This window comes from Acanthopagrus latus, chromosome 19 (genome assembly GCF_904848185.1).
Source record: "Acanthopagrus latus isolate v.2019 chromosome 19, fAcaLat1.1, whole genome shotgun sequence".
NCBI lineage: Eukaryota > Metazoa > Chordata > Actinopteri > Spariformes > Sparidae > Acanthopagrus > Acanthopagrus latus.
The window spans coordinates 5,290,087-5,310,888 of record NC_051057.1 but is presented as its reverse complement, the minus strand read 5'-3'; the positions used below and the strand labels follow the sequence as shown (position 1 = coordinate 5,310,888).

The following is a 20,802-nucleotide window of genomic DNA, read 5'->3' as shown; positions in this document are numbered from 1 at the left end:
GAGATCACAGATAGCTCCTACTGAAGTGAATACAGTTTAGGCTGACGCACATATAAACACAGAGCTATGTGAAAACAAGGCCTGAGTCTCCTGCTAGATTGCAACATTGTGACCAAAGAAATTTGTATTACATTAATATGTTTTTATATTGAACTTGTAAGCACAACGTGGTGCCAAAATGCATTGCTATAAGCCAATCAGAGAATGTATTTTAACATATTATTGCTTTGTTGTGCTCCAGCTACAGTCATTGACTTACTGTCTGGGTCACTGTGTTTGCAGATTGCATCAGGCCAGCCTTCTTATGGACTGGAGGCAAAAAAACACATCCCAGCACACAGCTCTGTTTGAGAACCACAGCGGATTTCATCACATCATTTACTTACTAAACTGCGGATGAGCAAATGTTTCCTCTGAGTCTGTTGTGTGTGTTTTTTTTATCGCATTGCAAAAATATTCACAATATGTTCTCTCTAGTTTGTTGAACATGATTCATGATTTAAGCAGTTCAGTGCAACACTGTGTTCAGGTGGACGGTTAATATACACTCACAGCCATCTGGTGAGATGCCAGAAACCCGCAACACCTGCACAGCTGGGCTGTAAGAACGCCTCTTGGTAGCATCAGGTTTAATTGATGCAATATATGAAGCACTTCCAGCTCTACTCTTTTTGATGTACTGTACTGGGAATTGCAATGTATGAAAGATAATGGGAGCCATACTGACACCATGCTTCTGAATAAGATAGAAGACTGTCATGTTGTGAAATTGTTGTTATACAGTACATGTTATTATATTTCATCGTCAAAATTCTCTAACACTGACCCAAAAAGAAACAGTTATCTGAGACGTATTGTGCGAGTACTCCATTGTTGCCCAAAAACCATTCAAACACATCAAGCCGTTGCACTGGGTAACATGCTCCTTCGTTGGCATGAACACACACACTGTAGTTTATTCCGACTCAATCCCAGATACACTGTCCTGATGCTTCAAATGCTTTATAGAACGACAAATGTGGATTCATCCGCAGCGGAAGGTAGCTTCATAGCATGTTTTTGTCTTGTTCTTACAGATGCATGTCTTTGGTAGGAAGCAAAGGGCTTAGAGCTGAGGGCCACAGACAGAGTAGGTTAGTTGTATAATAGATTGGATTTTGTGTCTTTCAAGGATTTGCTTCAATAGAATTATGCTAGCCCTCTGTGACAATATTCAATAAATAATGATAAATAAATGTGAGTTGACATCTTGATGTAAGAATATTAGGCAGCTTATTTGCGGGTTGAAAACTGGTTTATAATCAAAATTACTTTGAAGTGGCAAGAGAAGACTTTTTTTTGCTTTAATGTATCAACCTGCAGTAAATACTGATTGCACAGTGTGATGGTTGTAGAAAAAAATGCACTATCAATATATTCATTTCTTCCCTAAAATGACTCTGCTCTACATTCTGCCATCTGGCTGGATTTTTCTCACATAGAAAGAAGAAAGTCTGATTGTGCAAAAGTAGCAAATCATCAGGCAACCTAAACAGGAAGAGGCATTGTTTTTTCTCGGTCACTATCTTCAGGTCACATTGGTGCAACTTTAGTAACTGTGGAAACTCTACGCTGCAAAAGAACACAATGAGTAATAGAAAACTGAGGTTAGACAAGAATGAATATATGGACATTCACTGGATGGAGAGTGCACCGGTGTCAAAGTCTGTTTCCCCCAATGGTGTGTTTGCACTTACCACTGGGACTTGAGATGTTTCAGAACCAACATTCTTTCTACTAGATCAGTAAGTAACAAAATGAGGGTTTTGAGGCAAGGCAAGTTTATTTATATAGCAACAATTCAGACACAAGGCAACTCAAAGTGCTTTACCAGCTGGACCTACATCTACTCCAGGGCTCTGAGTGGTGCAGCACAACCTCTGGACCTGAAACACGTCCTCGAACATTTTGAGTCAATCTCAATTCAAATGAAATGAAAGAAAAACAAATCATCAGCCACTTGGGTTTTTTTTGTTTTTTTTTTTTCCTGGAGATGCAGCTTATTACAGCAGCAAGCGATGGCTCATAATGACCTCCTTCTGAGTAAAACCAAGTATGATGGGTCACACGCCGCATGAGGCACAGCTGTGCTGGGTCATTTCTTTGGTGTCAGTTCTGACATCTCCCAGATGTACTTTTAAAATCCGCCACAGCAACTCTAAATAGTCCGCACTCCCTCTAGAATTTGGTGATCAAGCCACACTTGTACAGAACAGCAGGGAGATTGTTATTCATACATTATTGATTTGCTGTTGCAGTGGTTTCTATTGCTCTGGAAAGCAATTTTTCAGTTTGGTTGTCTGAGAAAACACAAACGGAGGAAGAAGGTGAATGTAGATATGATTTTATCAGGTAAAGAAACAATCCAGTCAGAACCCCTAATCCATTCAGGGTGTCTGTGGTAGCAGTGAGACAATCCTGGAATTTATAACTTATAATACATGACACAATACCCCAAAATAATATGGATATTCGATACCACAGTTGATCGATATCGTAAATATTGATGCTGCACTGGGGGCAACATTTTAGACTTTGCCAACAACAAAAAAAGGTTAAATACAGCTTGTTCACTGTGTATTTAGAAAAACAGTGTCTTATTTAGTTAACCAGGTGGCGATCATGTCTAACCTTCACAACAACATATGTTACTTATTAAAAGTGTGCCATGTGTACCTTCAGGTCAAAGCTTAAAGCCTATACTCCTTAATATTTGTGTCAGATGCGGACTGCCTGTTTGGCTCTTGGATGCCAGACTGTGGATACACAAGTGACAACAATGTTGAAGCCAAGACTTTATCATTCTGTCTCTGACAAAGTCTGACAAGTTATTTTCTGATCTTTCTTTTTAAGATATTAGATTGCTGTCAACAAACGAATGGTGAATCTTAGCCAAAGATCTGAGAGCAAAACAAGATTGGTTTGCAGGGTGCATAAGTCTTTGAGTGATGTTAGTGAAAATTGAACATAATTTTGTTTAAGAGAAATACTTTTTAGTCTGCTTTTCTCCCTGTGAGGAGGAATTTGGAAGTGAAATCAGGTTTGAGGGCTCTCAAAATCTCAAAAATTCCCTTGAAAACTTTGTACAGTAACTGTATGAAACTACGTATGTATAAACTATGCTAAGTATGTTGAGGCAGGAATTCTACGTGACCTGTAATTAATGGTTTATATTTCTACTGTGCACCTTGATTTTGACCTCAAAGTTACTCAGTGGTAAGTACGTACGGTAAATACGTTTTTCTGACCAAGAGCAATGAGTCGGGCAGGAGGAGAACCGACCCCCAAATTCTGATGGACCCCAACTGGTTCTGCCACATCAGTGGAGCTGAGAGATTTCACTCTCATCTCTGTGTGTGCTTTCACTGTGCTGATAGGTATCTACCCTGTTGCAGCTCTGGCAGTCCAGACCCTTCCATAGCTAGCATATATGCAAGGCCTCTATGGATTCAGACGAATTCAGCTCAGAGCAGACAGGAAGTCAGACACCAAAAAAAAACAACATAACATCTGGTTAATTTGCAGAGTAACACACTCCATGTTGACCCCAGCACAAAAAAAGTAAACAAAAAAAAAAAAAAAAAAGACAAATCCAAGAAAGTCCCGCCTTCATCCAATCCTAACTTTTGGCCTGTTTGCAGGAACTCCTTAGTCTGGCCCCTCCAGCTGTCAAGTAGTGCTGCGCCGCACTACGCTACACTTACAAACGGACCGGGTGGGTGTTTTTTCGCGGACGAGGGAGCATGGAGTAAAACCGCATTTGGAGCCGTTCAGCAACGGTGCGTGCAACCTGTGGAATTCTGGAGCGATCCTCCACCTTTGAAATGTTTTCGAGCTCCGCCTGTAGCTTGTGGCTGCAGAGTTTGGGATTCTCCACTGTAGAACTGCTGAGTGCCTTCAAAATCTCTGCTCAGCTGCAACACTAGGTCCCATTAGCAGTCTATCACTGTCACGGCTTTTGAGCCTGCGCGAGTGAGACAACAGTGCTCCTACATGTCTTTGCATGTTTTGGGCAAAATTGACACCATTAAAAATGTGCTGAATAAGTTAGCAGTCGGACATGTACAGACCGCAATCACTGAGGAAGAAAACAAAAAAAAAAGTTATGAGCTTATGTTCATTTATTTATGATGCAATTTATAGGCCATTATTTGTGCTGCAGATAATATCACTGTCATTCACTTTGAATCTAAAAAAAACTGTATCATGCCTCTAAAAGTCAGTGTAATTCAGACACAATTGTTGCTACAAACTGTGGCAATGAGATGCTAAGTGATTTCGAGTACCTTAATTGCTTCCGCGAGCTGCTGCTGCTTTGACTGCCGACCGTGTTTGCGAGCGAGTAAAACTACAGTAACCTACCGTCACTTTTAGAAAACCTGCGTGCACCTCTGCCTTTATCTCGCACAACACATCTGCCGCTGTCACTTCCCCCCCGTCGCTTTCCTGCACAGCCCAGTTGCCAGGATAAAATGTTGACACTGGCACTTTCACATTTGTTCATGTCATGAAAAGTCACAAACTGACTTTTCTACTACACAGCACAGAAACAGTCCCCTCTTTTGACATCATCAACCGCTCCATTCTTCCCTCTCCTGGTTAAAATCAGATCCCCCCCAGACAGAAAACAGCTCATCCATGTCAACAACTGCACCTCCTCCACCGCTCCTCTGTCCCAAGGCGTCCACCAGGGTTCGATGCTTGGTCCACTACTCTTCATTCTCTCCATGCTTCCCCTTGATTACATCATACGCCGCATCACACGGTCCCTGCTTCCACTGCTACGCTGAAAAAAACGTCCAAATTTACACCTTCACCGAATTCATCACCAACTGCCACTCACTCCAACTGCCGGAAAGCAAATCCCAGTGCTTGGCCCACCACACAAGTGCCGAACCTGGGGCGACACAGCCTTCTCAGTAGCTGCCCCCTCCCTCTGGTACTCCCCCCCCCCAAAAAAAAAAAACACATGATAGAATGTACAGACCTCATTACTTTCTAACACTGACCAAAACTCAGCTTTTTAAAACTGCTTTAATGTATAGCATGTGTTTATATTTTTAGTGTGTTGTTTTTTCACTGATTTTTAACCCATAGAGCCAGTTTGTGTACCCTGAAAAGTGCTACATAAAATGTATGTATTATTATTATTATTATTATTATTATTATTATTATTATTATTATTATTTTACACATCTTATTACGTTTGGTTTACATGTTTATCACCTGATGCATGATCAAGTTGAGAAGGCTGCCAAGCCAGTGACAGAGTTTTTTTTTAAGAAGTGGCAACAAAACCAGATGTTTCAAGCCAAAACATGATCTTTTAGAAAAAATAAACGTTTCAGCATATATCTGCATATTTACACATATACATACTCTGGCCAAGGCACACTGTGTTCGTATCTATATCTCTGCCTTACACCTCTACCCCCATCACTGTCCTGCATCCCCCCTGGGGAGACGTACCTCACAGCTGGAACTCCTCTGAACTGTATAAATACGTAGATTCAAGTTGTAACAAACGGGAGCTGTCTCCTACAGGAGTCATTAAGAGTCTTTCCCTCAATGCCAGCCATACTGAGCGAGCATCTGTTATTCGTTATGTTCTAAAAACTGTGTGCAAAGCTATTCTTCTCATATATAAATCACATACGTACAGCTATTGAATTATATATTTTTTTTGTGTGGGCTGTTTTCCACTTTGAAACTAACCTTGCCAGCGAGCACAATAAAGTTAAAGGTACCTGCTGTGCTCCTGTGCTATTTTTAGAAGGCAACAAAGGAGGAACATTTGTGAATTATTGTGGTGTTTTTGGACACGACTGTGCATTTTAATTGCTGAGCAAAGTAAAAAAAAAAAAAAAAAAACAGCAAAAAAAAGGGTCAAGCAGTAGAGATAATAATAATAATAATAATAAATAATAATAAAATGCCTCATATTGACCATGGGTGTATCATTTCATTTACCCCATCACTGTTTAAAAAGCCTCTCCACAAACATCCTGTCAGCTTCCTTGACAAGGCCACATCATGGATGCCTTTACGAGTCATTTTGGGTTAATTTGCAGCTGATTTCCCCTGCAGTTCTTCAGCTCAGAGACAACTGAAGGCTATAGGTGAAAAGGCGCCACGATTTGGAGACGTCTGACGTTCCTGCGCTGTCTCAGGGTTTACAACGGCCTCCGTGAGTTTGCATGTATTCTCCTGGCTTTCCTCCACATTACGAGGGAGTGCAGACTGACTTATCTCCAGGCATAATGAGTAAGAGTATCTGTCTGGGCTGGTAGAGACGTTTTCAGGCTTTCCTCGGTGCATGCTGGGATAGAACAGACCCACAATGAATACTCTCCATTTTGTCCTACTTAACCTAACACAACACTCCAGGTTTTTTTTTGCCAAAATGTTTTTGGCTCGGTGAAACGGCGATGTGGAATATCAATTCCAGGCCAGCGAGGCAGTCAGGTTCAGCGAGGCAGGGAGGTGAATCACCACAGCACCTCCACAGGGAGCTCAAACTGGCTTAGTGCCAGCTCCATCTATCCCTGCTGATCCCTGGCTGGCTGGCTGGCTGGCTAGCTGACTGTCTCTTTGACTCGCTTGCCTACTTGCCCGGTGGCCCCGTTATAAAACTGGCTGTCTGATTTGCTTGTCGACTGATACGCTCTCTGACTGACAGCGCGGCCGCCCGAGCCACGGCTGGATCGTCGGCTGACTGACCGGTTAAACACAACCGGGTGTCATTACCTCGCAGCTCCACCGTTCATCTGTGGACGAGGGCAAATGCGATAACACGGACCGGCGTGTAATGCTCCGGATTCATCACCCACCACATCTCAAGGGAGCGCGCCCACAGTTATGCGTGTCTTAGTCCGACATTGCTGCAGCCGTAAAGCCCTAGCTGACATGAGGGACGTGCAGCTGATTAGTCCTTCACACTTGAGCGTACCACGGGACAGTTTTATTTATCTTTCTTCTCTCAGTATCACTGTTTCTTTCCTGAAAAAAAAGAAAGAAAAAAAACAAAACAATTCTGTGAATCTTTAGACTTGTTGCCATGGGAAATTGCAGTGATGCAATGTAATACTCAAAAACACTTCTGAGGTATAGCTTTATTTCACTTACTATTGTACTCCACAACACTGAGGGATTTCTGCTTCTCAGACCATTGACAGTTTTGGTTTCCAGTTAATAATAATAATAATAATAATAATAATAATAATAATAATAATGGCCTGCCGGCCCCTACATTGGTATCTTTTCTTACTAACCTGCGTCTCCACTGCACATTGTTGTCCCATTTTGCGTCGCGCAACACTTGAAATAATGACGATGTGCATCCGTTGTCATGTGGAGGAAGACAGAAACTTTATCTCTCTGCTGCAGCAAGTGTGAACGCTCTAGCTGTTGTGGTTTTCCTTTTACAACGATTCAAACGGGATTTTAAAAATGATAATTGAGTAAAAACTGAATGAATACCTCAACCTTTCATCTGCATTTTTTGCTCACAAACGGACCAATGGAAACCCTGACATACAGACAGTAGAGCTGGAGCTCATTTACACTGATGATTTGGAGAAACAGAAATTGATCGATTGATAATACATTAAACATTAATGTAACTGATCAAATAGAGTAGTGTCCGAGAAGAATACCTTGTACTTTTACCTAAGTGTTATTCTAATATACTAGTACATTAACTTGGAATTGAGTAATATCTCAGGATTAACTGTACTCCTGCCTGAGTAGTGAGATATTTTCCAGCCCTGCTCATGGCACGGCGGAGGACGAATGATTAAATAATGCACACGATTAATGAAAAATGAATAAAGAAAAATCCCTGACACCTCTGGTGCTCCTCAGTATTTTGATGACTGAAGTTTTATGAGCTGGAAACGGGTCGTCTAAAATGGCAACTCGCACATGAAGTGGTTCTGTGTTCGTTTGTAAGAGGTCTAAATGCTACCACACCGTGTTAAATCAGATAAAAGTGATTCGCGGTCAGTCAGTTTAGAGTTTTTCAGGTCAGTTTTGGACACGTACAGTGTTGCTGATAGAAGACTTTGGTTCTACTCTGTGACTCGACATTAAGCCCCGCCCCCGCATTGTCTTCTTTGTACAGTAACAGGCACAGTGATGCCTGAGTCAGTAGGACACCGCCCGCCGCTGTCTGAGTCTCATTTGACATGAAGATGTTTAGTCACATCCACCACCGTGTGGATGCTGCGAACGGGCTTTTCCCTCACAGAGCACTCACAGACGTTTACATGGACACAAAAGAAAAGAGAGTGTGAGGACCCTCGGCGGCCTCCGCACGAACCCGAAACGGCGCACTCACATCGCGCGTGACTGCTTGAGCAGTACGAACGCAGCCATGAACGGCAGCGTTGCGGCTTCCAAAGCCCCTACTAGAGCGATGACTCATTGGTGTTCTTTCCTTAGACATATGAAGTCGAGGCAGTTTAAAAAAAAAATAATAAATAAATAAAATATGGTGCTTCTTGAAAACAAGGTCAGTGATTTTTCGTTTTGGATGAGTGCTTATGCAATTAAGCTGAGTCCATATTTGTTTTTCTTTCATGCAGGAACCAGGCTGGTCTCAGGGGTGGGGGTCGGGGGGGGTGGCGGGGGTAAGTCTGGCTTTGGGGACATCCTTCTTTGCTTTTTTTTCCCCCCGCATTCAGTGGTGGTCACCTCTGCGCTTTGAGAGAACAACACTGCCAGGAACGATGGAGGCCAAGCCGTGATCTAACAACAGCTGACACACTGGTGGGGAGTAGCTGTGAACAAACCACTCTGCTGCTGCCGCTGCTGCTGCAGCCGCAGCCGCTCCACCAGCCACAGTCACATTCAGCCATCTGGAAGGTGCCTCATTGTTTACAGATGCAGCAATGCGGAAAAGGGAAAAAAATAAAAAAATATATATATATCTGCACTCTCCCAGGTTTAATTTCATCTCAGCCCGTTTACCTATTGTTGCTCATCTGCCTCCAACCTGAGCGCGGCAGTAATAGAACTCTGTCGCCCTCAGCCGTAACACCTCTCTGCCGCTCAGAGAAGGTGGCTAAGGCTGCCTGAGCAGCCACGGAGAGGCATTTATCAGTGTCAGACACACCGCACAGAGGACTCACTGCAACACAGTTGTCAGCATAATTTGGCTGCCTCATAATCTCTGACTCTGCAGCCCCGGGGATTATTCAACTTTTTACCTCTTTTCAGTGGCAAGTAATATCTTTCTATGTTTGCGCAGAGGGCTATCTGAGCCCAGAGCGAGGCCGACTTGAGTTTGGACCGCGTGACCAGGTAGCAAATGATTTGGCATTTACAGATGAGGAGGAGTCGCGCAATTACAACATCATTTGACAGTCAGAGAATTAACAAAAAAATAAATAAATAATGCAGAGTTAATGAGAGAAAATTCAAATTGGGCCTCCAAAGGGAAAGAATTACATTGCTGCTTAGGCTCCTACAATGTTGTTTAAACAAGTGGAACGCTGTGAAGATGCAAAGCTGATGTCCTCTGTCAGCTTAAGTGAGTGGATGTGAGAAAAGGTATGAGGTAAATTGCAGTATACATTCATATATATATATATATATATATATATATATAGGACACACATATATATATATATATATATATATATATATATATATATATATATATATATATATATATATATATATATAGGACACTATATAAGCGGTTTATAAGCTGTTGACACGTCTTATTTAAGTGTTTATAAATGTCCTATAATCATTTACCAATCCATTAAAACTTATTAGGAGTATGCTGATATAAAAGCTTTGAATTTTTATCTTTGATAATATAATTCAGCTCAATCATTGTCAGTTTCAGTCCAGCTATTTTCACAGGGTCGTCCAAACGCTTCCTGTTGACATTAGTGCTCAGGATTTCCCTGTTTTTTTTCGGATTGTCACCGATTGACCACATTCAGCATCACCAGATCAGACAATGATCAAATGGGTTGTTTATAAAGGTTAACAACAAACAAATGAAAGCATGAAATCTTGCATGGTTGTACAGAAACAGAAAAAAAACAAAACACTGCACCTTTCCATACAGGCTAACAAACAGCCTTAAATGATCAATGAAAAAGTCATTATAGATAAGAGAGAAGAGTAACTTAATAACAGGCAGGGAGGCACCATATCACTTCCTCCTCTCATCGAAAGCTTCAGCTGAAAGCCACTGAAAGACTGTGTTGACTTAATTAGATAATTCTAATAGGAGGTGTATTGCAAGTTGCCTAAACTAAAGTAACTGTAATGTCACGTTTATCTAACTACCAATGGTTGTTTGTTTTGAATCATTACAAAATGACCTCATCCTTCAGTCAAGGTCACAGATATGTTTCTGTTCTGTTGTGTTATCAATCCCCAAAGACATAAATCATATTTTAGAATTAATTATCGTGTTTTCTATGAGACACTAAACGCATTAAAAGAGAAGGATGACTGTACTGGTAAGATTGGTTGCTGCTGCGTATGATCTTCTATTCCTTGGAGAAATAAAGGGGAATTTTGCTCAATCCAGGAGGAACACTCAACGGTAATGAAAGGGTTAAATCATCCTCCGCGGGCTTGGTCTGCACGTTTTTCCATTTCTTGCCAAGGCTCGTGATGTTTGCTCTCGCCAGGACAACTCAATCGGTATCAGACCGCACACATCTTAGAAAGGACTGCGTCACATTGATATGCTCTTGCGGAGTGTAATTGCAGACTGGGTGTTAGAATAGAGACATACTGCAGTGAATAGCATAAATAACGTTTGTTCAAGTTCAACAAATACAATAAACGACTTGAAGTCGAGACATGTGGTGTTTCTGTGTGATCTGTCATTCTAATTGCATTGCTCTGTGCAGAGAGAGGGGCATTTTTTTTTTTTTTTTTTTTTTTTCGGAAAATGAGGTGTTTGCTTTCAGTCCTTTATTCTCACTGTCCCATGGTGGTACTGATAGACTTCTTAAGGGCACACATTAAGAAATGTTTAAATTATAGTCACATTAAGGTAAATATGGACAAGAATGAAGAAGCAGTGAGATTTCGAATAGATAACTGTTAAAAAAAAAAGAAAAAGAAAGAAAGAAACTTATAAAAATGCCAGTAATTTGGACTAGCCTTCTCATACACAAAGTCCCGGAGCTGAGGAGCCTGCAGCAAGAAGACCCTCGGTAATAAGGTGAGGTTTGAGAAGCACCACAGGAAGCCTGCCTGAGGATCCAACGGGCCTCTCATGGGGGAGGGACATTTCTAAAATATAGCCGGGAGCATGGCCATGTAGCAGTTCTTTAAACATTAACAGTAAAGGCTTAAAATCAATTTCAAAACTCCAGGGAAGCCAGAGAAGAGACGCAAGAAAGGCCAGAATGTCCTCTCATCTCCTGGAATTAGTTGAGCGGTGGGCAGCAACACTTTGGGTTTGCTGGAGGCAGGCAATTGACTTTTACAAAGGAAAGTGAAACATTCCAAAAAGCCCAGAATATAACAACCAACTTCTCCAATATCTGTGGTAACGCCAAAAAAAACCAAAACAAAAAAAAACACATTTTGGCAATATTCCTGAACTACAGTAAACAACTCTGCATCATCCTACTCACTCCAGACAAGAATCAGAAGTAATTTATCTTTTCCATATTGTGTAGGTGTGCAGTGTTGTTTGTCCTGGTTATGTGACGAATGAAGCACCTTAAACCTTCATTCCATGGCTGCAATTATGTGTATCATTTCCTAGGTAAAGTACGGTGCAGTCTGTATCTCAAGCTGCTCATCCTGATCAGAAAAAAACAAAAAACAAAAAAAACCAAAAACAACCACATGAGTGACTAATGTTTACAGCATTAAAAGAGGAAGTCAGGTCAAGACGTACAATGTACAACAAAGTTCGCAGTGCGAGGAGGTCCGTGATGGATGGTAAGGTCAAACAAGCACAGACATTTTCACTTTTTCAACTGCTATTGTCCACTGTCAGAGTCAAATACGTCACTCACGTCATGGAAGCGACTTAGGTGTGTGTGAGTAACAGTAATTTCAAGCCAAACCACAATGTTTTCCTAAACCCAAACGGACTGTGTTCGCTTTGTTGATGTTGCTTTTGGCGATCTTTTGGCAATTGACCTATCCAGTCGTTTAGGTTCGAGGATGCGCTGGCATAAAAGAGGACCCCTGCGGACTTGCTGAGTTTGGACAGCCGTCGGCATGTGCCTGTTAACTCTACACTACTGCAAAGACAGACCTGTGAATGTATGGATGGGACTTTGACTTCCCTGCTGCTGATATACGATGCCTCATGGCTGCACTCAAAGGCCAATCATATTCACCTTTTGACCTCTGACATTTGTTGTAATCCTTTCAGTGTGTGACCAGTCAGATGCCAGCTTACTGCGATGCTAAGGAAAAGCTTACAGTATTCTAGGTGTCTGAGATCCCAGGCACATCTGCTGCCACCTTAGGAGGTATGGAATGCCTTTTTAGCTCTACAGACCCAAAAAGCACTTAAGGTTTCACTCTCACTTGATCCAGTGTGTAGATAATGAGCCTCCATGAATCATGAAAACCTTTAGGTTTAGCAGGTCTTCTAAGGTCTGTTTTCTAAAAGTGCCATTTTTAGATTTGACTTTGTTGCTCTGAATCTCAACCAAAACAACCTTTTGCAACCACAGTCGGTGACTCATGAATACGTCAAACACATCAGGAAGGTTACAGACCAGAATTTATCCTGGGAGTAAAAAACTCTGACTACAAGAGTCTTTTTTTTTGTGTGTGTGTGTGTTTCACAGTGCCCTTATTACGTAACCCTCCCCCCGGGGCCTTACCTGAGCCGGGGTTGTGTTTAGCTGTGTCTGAGGATGTGTGAGAGGTGGAGGTGGAGGCCAACCTCTGGTCTGAACTCATGTTATCCTGGCCAAGGGATGAGCTGGACTTTCTAGGCTTCTTGTCTGTCAGGTGCAGCGGGGAGCTTTTCTTCGGGGGCGGCAGTGGTCTTCGTGGCCTTGCCGTGGCGTTGACCTTCAACCAGGCTTGGGCTTTGTACTCTACAATCTCTCCGTAGTTGGCTCGTGTCACCCGGCACTCGTACAGTCCTTCGTCATTCTTGCCGACTCTGGAGATCTGCAGCTTGTGTGAGATGTCGTTGCCCTGGACCTTCACAGTCTGTTAGAGTAATTAAAAGAGACCACGGTGTCATAACAGTGGATGATATGATGGGATACAACAGGGTTTCATTACACATCACGCCACTTTATTCTACAACCTGCTACAGTGCATGATTATTAAACTGTATATGTATGTGTATATCTAGCTATCTATCTATCTATATACAGTATATATATATATATATATATATATATATATATATATATATATATATATATATATATATATAAAGAGAGAGAGCAGATAACGTTGGCTGTGACTGTGTAAGATTAATTATTGTTTTTACTGGCGAAATTTCACATCCATGAAGCCAAGTTTTATTTTAGATCTCACTCGCTATTTGAACCCTTGCGGATCCAAGTATCTAAGAACTGAACAAAAATCTTCAAATTCAAACAAATTGAAATGTGCTGGCTACGAGAAAGCTTGACCACTTGCCATTTTTAAGTTGTTATTTTGTTTAAATGTCCTCATTTATTTATGTTTTTATCAGTACACTACGTTTACCTCATTTCCTGTACCCACGTTGAATGTACTGTTGCAGTGGGAGGTAAGTAAGAGCTTTGTTTTTATTTATGAGTGATATAATAAAGCTGGACACAGCAATTAAAAACAGTATCAAGATGATCGTGAAACAATGCTTTGCCAGCTTTGTTTGTTTGCAGCTTCTTTCTTCACTCCTCTACCTCTTGAACTCAAACCTCGATATATCTTCATTAGTGCGCCGCTTTAACTTTGATGACGTATACAACAACCCAGATAAGTCAGAATCTGACCCCGTTTCAGACATTAAGAATAGCCATAATAATTACACAGAAATAGCCAGTCCTCGCGCTCATGGTCCTGTTTGCTTATGGAGGTCATACAGAGGGAGCACTATTAAAATTAAGCTGTTTCATAACAAAACCTCTGCAGGACATTTAAATACTGCTGTGAACCTTGAGGCCTCTGGACTACCTCTGGAATGGGAATTGGATACCAACAGAACTGGAGCTAATATGATTTTTTTTTTTATTGGCCTGAGCAGAAAACTGTGCTGCTGGTTTCTTGAGATGGACTAAATATCTCCTGTCACCGTGCACATGTGTTTATATGGCAACTTCTACCTGCACCTTACATTATGAAGTAGGTTTTCTCACTGAGAAAAAGGCTGTAGATATAAATGCTAGGCCACAAGCCGGTAATGTGTGTCTTTGACAGGCATTAGGGGTACTTAATCACAAAGATGCACCGATCTTGTAAATCCAATATCTCCAGAAAGCAGTCCTGCTTATTCTGTTGCCTAAATCGCCCGATGCATTAGGGAGTCTTTAATACCTTGTGAGATACAGTAAAGGAAAATCTCTGAGTTGACACATTTCTATATTGACTTATGATCCTATCACCCGACCGCGGCAGTGTCAAACGAAAGGATATCTAATCTCGGCATTTTGGAAGGTAAGGTTAGTTTATTCACGCAGAGGTGTGAAGGCGTCACCTGCAGGAGCCCCACGGTGGCCCGCACAGCCTTTAAAAGCAGTGCAACCTTCTTAGATGCCTATCCATATTAATCTGGGAGGCTTTAACTGGATGTGCTGGTGGGGCCGATAAACATGTAAATACTCAGTGGTACATGGCAGATCTGTGCTGACGTTTGCCAAACCTGTCTGCTAGAATTCACATCCGTACGCAACTTCTTTTTTTTGTTTTGTTTTGTTTTGTTTTGTTTTAACCAAATTCCTTTGACGGAAACATAATAAACTGTATCCCTGAATCCTGTTCACTGCCCACCCTCCCCAACTCTACAGAGTGCTCTGTTGTTGTTCTCCACAGAGGTCATTGGAAGGTTGGGGTAAGCAGCAGGCAAACAAAGCACGGGAATTTGGCACTGGAGACCAGGGCTTGCATCCAGAGTCCCACGTGTGCTTAAGTGTAGACAGAAAAAAAAAAATGAAGGCAAATAGTCTTATTTTGTGCTTCGAGACACGTTTTGACTCTTTTAACTTGAACAATGTGCAGGGTGTGTTGTATGTGATGATGTTGCAGATTGATTTTTAATGGAAACTTTTCCTTGTTGTGCTGATGAAATCGTCGGTGGTGTTATGGCTCTCTCTCGAAACACACAGCGTTTGCTTAAGCAAAGTTTGTTGTTTCATATGCAAGCAACATCAGTACAGTCTGGGGCTCTGCAGTGCCAAATGTGTCCCGGGGCGGCCTCGCGTAGGGCCCTTACAACGGCAAACCCTTCACTTCTGTTACAGGGACGCAATGTTTCAAAGAGTAACAGCCCGGCTGTGTATTGTCTAGGAGGCCTCAGTGTGTTGGTTTAGGGAACGGGATACCTGCCGACCTGCTTGCTGTGCACTGTGACACTGTGAGCAGAACTTTTGGATGTATTTTTAACATGGGCCCGTCTGTGTGGTAGCATTTGAAGGGTCACAGAAAATATCTTTTCAGCCCCCAAGACAGAACACTATTGGCTATATAAGGAACTATTTACTTTTATAATACTACTACACACTAGTTTTGTGGCCTGTGCTGGAGTCATTCTAACAGGCTGGCCACACTGACACCTGTGCACGGCATTACGTCTCGCTTTCCATTCTGGCGTCCACCTTAACAGCTTAGAGCTTTGCTTCTGTGTGCTCTTTTTCTTTCACTCAGTCCCTTACTAGTCTTATTTGTTTTGTTGTTCATATGTTCAAGTAGATGTTAATTCATTTTCCAAAACATGACCTGGAGACTTTATACGTTTGAAATGCGACTGGACCTACATGCAGTGTGCGTTTTGACAATATAGTTTAACAAGGTTTAAGAGCCCAACAGCTTGGCTACCTGACCCCTGATAGAGAACTGTTTAAAACTATCAGAAATTAAATTGCATAATTGTTAAATTACTGGTCACTAGCTTTGTTTTATAATCCCATAACCCCACGTGGGTGCCTGGCCAATCCTAGTACTCGAATGCTCCAGATGGGCTTTTCTTTGCAAGACTGTATAATAACATGTCCACTACTTCTGGGTCACAACAAAAAAATCAGTTCAAAATTGAGATTTACATGCACATTTTTTTAAACTCCTGTTTATAAGCACATCATAGAAAATCTGATGATTGGTCGTTATTTTGTTTTCTGATTTCTAAAGGGCAGTAAGTTAAGTAAGCTTATTTCAAAAATGAAAATCTGTCGGCTGCCAAGTACACGGACCCTGCTCTGTGTTTTGTTTTTTTTGTTTGTTTTTGTTTTTGTTTTTAATTTTAACATGTTGTGGCAGTATTTATTTTTGGTTTTTTGAGCCAGGAAGAGAACCCTGCCATTGCATTTAATTTTGATTTTATTTTTATTTGTAAGTGTTTGTTTTATCTCAGATGTGCCTTCTTCTTAACACTGTATTGCCATGCAGCCTGAAAATACAGAGATATACGTTTTGATTTGTCTTGCCCTGCTTCATGTGGGGGAGACCGGGGACGGCTGTAACAAAGGAATAGTTGTAACAGCATCACTTTCACCAACAAGGGACAACATACGAGTCATGTCATCAGTGTCATGTAGCACCACTCCCTCCCTGATCTTGCATGTCAATTTGCATGGCGGTGAGAAGTCAGCAGATTTTAGAGCCAAAACATACATTTTCAGGTAACAAAGTAATTTTTTTGGACCCACTCGATATTTTGATCAGTACTAATAGGTTTTTACGTAAAATGTGAGTCATTTCATTTATGCTGATTTCTGATACAGCTAGCTTAACAATGGCTGGCAGGGGTGGGGATGGTTGTAACACCTTGTAAGAAAATGTGACGACCATCCCTGATTCACAATTTGCATGTTTTCTCTATCCTCCTCCTTTCAGTTTCAGTATGCCAAGACAGCGGGTGAAGACAACAAATAGCGGCGAGTCTTCACATGTACTTAAAGTTGCATCAGATGAAGTGAGGTCAGACTTCTCCATCTGCCATGTGTCACTGAGCAGGTACTGCGAGAAATCAAAAGAGAACAAGGTTCAAGAGAGCTGCCCAGTGTCACAGCAGCCAAAAAGTCTTTGATGCACAGCAAAGTCCAAACCCAAAGAAAAGTGTAAATTGCAAGTTCTAGGCCTTCTAAAAAACTGCACCCATGGAAAATCATCTGTCACTCTGATCACTCTGATTAGATGGATAACACACACAGATACACATGCTCAGGTTCATGTTTTATCATTTATCATTTGCATTAGGATCCACACCATTGACAGTGTTCTTCATTTAGTCATCAGTGATGAGTTTTCTTTTTCTTTTTTTCTTTTTTCTTTTTTTTTCTCAGTGAAGCACATGAAGCTGCTTTAGTGTTGGCACATGCACAATAAACCAATACAGATGCATATTTTGTTGTGTGGTTTCAGTTTTTAGTTCTTCAATCTTACTGTCACAATTGACCACAGGTTGTGTTACAGTGTTGTACAATGTTGTAACAATGGCACTCCTTGCATTTGACATCAGAGAATGAATTCTGCGATGTAGCTGAAGAAGTTAAGAACATTGCTATTTGTGGAAGACAAATGAGGGCACCTTGTGTCAAAATGTGAGTGTCCCACCACAAACATTCTGCAGGTTACAGGAGCTGAGACAAAAAGAGTTACGACCATACCCGGTCTCCCCTACTACATCCTTTACTCTGGAAAAACCCGGAATGTAGCTGCACTCACTAAGTGAGACTAGGGTAAGAAGCGTACGTTCCTCAATCGATGCTCGTTCCTCCAGGTTACCATCACCAAGAGAAATGACAACCTGATACATACTGAAACAGACTTAGCTGCGGGTAACCCTGATCCTGGACCTGCCACTTTAAGTTGCACGATGCAACATTTGCGTCACTCGACTCTCTGATAATCTGAGGACTCCAGTGAGGTCATTATGTTCCCATTCTGCGTGGCGCAGCGGGCTCACAAAGCACATACACTGTGGCGAGGGAAAAAAAAGGGGGGTGGGGGGGTGGGCGAGCAGTTTGCTGGGGCATGAGCGCAGGAAGGGAACCACTTTGGCAGTAATAATACAGTGCCGCTGATTTCACTGATTAGCTCCTTTCTCCGCTTGAAGGTGTATTATTCAGGGAAATCAGCTGCTGTTGTGTTTGCCCTGAATGAAACGGCGCCAACCTCGGGTGACGGTGCGCATTCGAGAGGCCGGGGACTATGACCGTGCAAAGGGAACACGCGGCGCGTTCTTCAACTTACACTTATTTTTGTCCCCTCGTCGTCAGGATCAGGCTCTGGTATCATCTCCATCTGGGAAGACAGGAAGCAAAGCAGAAAGAGAAAGAAAAGCATTAGGGAAGTGAGAGCAGCCTGACGTATACACCGGAGCTCTCGGAGTTGCTCTGAGGATACAGTCAAAGATGTATTTTCAGCACGTCTGGTCTCAGCCCCCCACCCCCAACCAACAAAAAAAACAGTTACAAAATTACTACAACAACTTTAAAAAAAGCACCATCTCTCTGCCGATTCGTTATAAATCTTTCACTCTGGCATCAACCCACAGTTTACTCACAGACTGAGTGACTGCGTCCCTACTGTTCTGCCTTTAAAAATAAATGCACAAAGATGTCTCTCTCTCTCTCCCTCTCTCTTTTTTTTTCTGCAACAGTTTTTGATTTATTTTTAGGCTCTCTGAGTGGCTCTGTAGACAAATTAGAGACAGCTTCCAGACGTCGCAGCGTATCAAGGTGAAAAAGTGGTTCAGGACCGGGATACTGTGTGACAAACTAACAGCCTTCTGAGACAAATTGTGCCTCAGAACCTCCATCAGTCTCCGCAGTAAAAAAAAGTAATATTACCCATGAAAACTTATGACAAATAATAAATGTCAGAAGGCCTGGAATAGATTTACAGAAAAAAAAAAAAATTCAAAACCCCAAAACACTGAACAGCAGTGTAGCTCCGGGGCTCAAAAAATGCCCCTCATGTGAGCCCTGGTGACATAAGTCTAGCACGGTGGTAAAGCACTGAGCCTACAGCCTACATCATGGACTGGACATTGATTTTAGAGGGTATAATTTATTTATCCCACATCGGATGCCAAATGGATGTGTGCCCAGAGAAAAAAAAACAAAAAAAAAAACAAGTCTGCTGACTACAAAGCTGAAGAGGAGCTGCAGCAGAAAAAGACTCAAGAGGAGGAAGAGGAGGAGGAGGCAGTTCCTCCAGAGGACGCGGAACCTATACACGAACATAAAAAAAAAAAAAAAACTTAAAAAAAAGAAGGGCAGGAGTAGGGATAAGATGGCTACTTATGAGCATTTGCAGCAGAGAGCGTTCCTTCAAGTGCTGTAATTACTTTCGGAGGAACCGGGCACTTTTCTCTGGAGGATGTTCGGCAGACAGGTGATTAATGAGCAGAATTAGGAGCCATAGCTTTCACTGTCTGCATGTATGCATGACTCTTACATCTCCCCTCCACAGATGGACCTGGCATCCTCCATTGTATCAGGGAGACGTCTTTAACGGCGAGGCAGGATTAATTGTCCCCCGGTCTTGGCGTCGGACTGTTTCAAGTCATCAATTTTAGCCTTCTCTTTCTTTTTTTTTTTTTTACAAACTTCACGGCGGTTATATGGGCTGGATGTGCGAGTCTATATATGTCACCTGAGGAGGATAAACTTAGAGTTCCAGCAGAGGTGACGGCTGCTCCGGTCCGGTCTGCGCGTTGGCGTTCAGGAAAACACGGTCACGGTGACAAATAAGATGCAGGAAAGCGGTTTAATTGCTTCTCAAACATTTCGTTATCGGAAATCCCGCGGGGCTATTAAAATGGATCGGATTTAATTTCCCAGTGCCTGGTGTCTAATCAAACGGCACCGTGTTTGGCAACACTTTATAATAACCACGATTTGTCCAGCATTTTATTGTTTGTTATCAGAGAAATTACCATGAGCTAAAGTTGAATTAATAATGAATTTACCATTTATTAATGATCGGGGAACATGGATAGAATCTGAAATAAGTTAAAGTTTAGACATCTGCACATCTGTCATACTCTGAGCGGAACTCTGCCAGTTGAAACAGTCGTTGTAATGTCTGCTGTGGCTCTGGATGAGCTTCATCATGTCAGAGACATCAGGTGTTTACCAGGCAGGTGGGGTCTGAAGAAAAGTGGCACTCTGCAGAGCGCATACCTCCACCAAGGCCCAGCAGTGCCTCACTTCTAGATTCTAGCCACCTACTGTGTATACGCCTGATTGCTTTTCACAAAGATCCACTCATAGTTCCCTGAGAAATTAACAGAAATGTAAAAAAAAAAAAAAAAAAAAAAAAATACAAATACAAATAAAACCTAAGCCTAACCCCTTGATACAGATCCACACAGAAAGTTAATGGGGTCTATTCCGGGTTGACACCCATCATCCTTCCAAGTTTCATGGAAATCCACTTTTTCTTTTTTGCTTCATCCTGCTGACAAAAGCAAATAAGCAAACAAATGAACCAAAAAAAAAAAAAATCATCAAGTAATATTCGAGTAATTCATCAAAATGAATCGCACATACCAATAGTAGAGGCATTTAAAATGATTTCAATGTAAATGAGTGAATCAACGAATAGACACACACTCAAACTTAACTAAGGAGATGATATTTCAGGCTT

At 41.8% G+C, this 20,802-nt stretch overlaps 1 protein-coding gene across 1 annotated transcript in view; it reads right to left on the bottom strand.

Moving 5' to 3' along the window:
* vstm2a (V-set and transmembrane domain containing 2A) overlaps nucleotides 1-20,802 on the bottom strand; it is an 81,764-nt gene that overhangs the window by 7,389 nt on the left and 53,573 nt on the right. The window contains exons 3-4 of the mRNA XM_037078380.1: nucleotides 18,400-18,450; nucleotides 12,873-13,209 (exon numbers count right to left, since the gene is read on the bottom strand). Of these exons, the coding sequence (XP_036934275.1) occupies nucleotides 12,873-13,209; nucleotides 18,400-18,450 (388 nt within the window). The remainder of the gene's footprint in view (nucleotides 1-12,872; nucleotides 13,210-18,399; nucleotides 18,451-20,802) is intronic.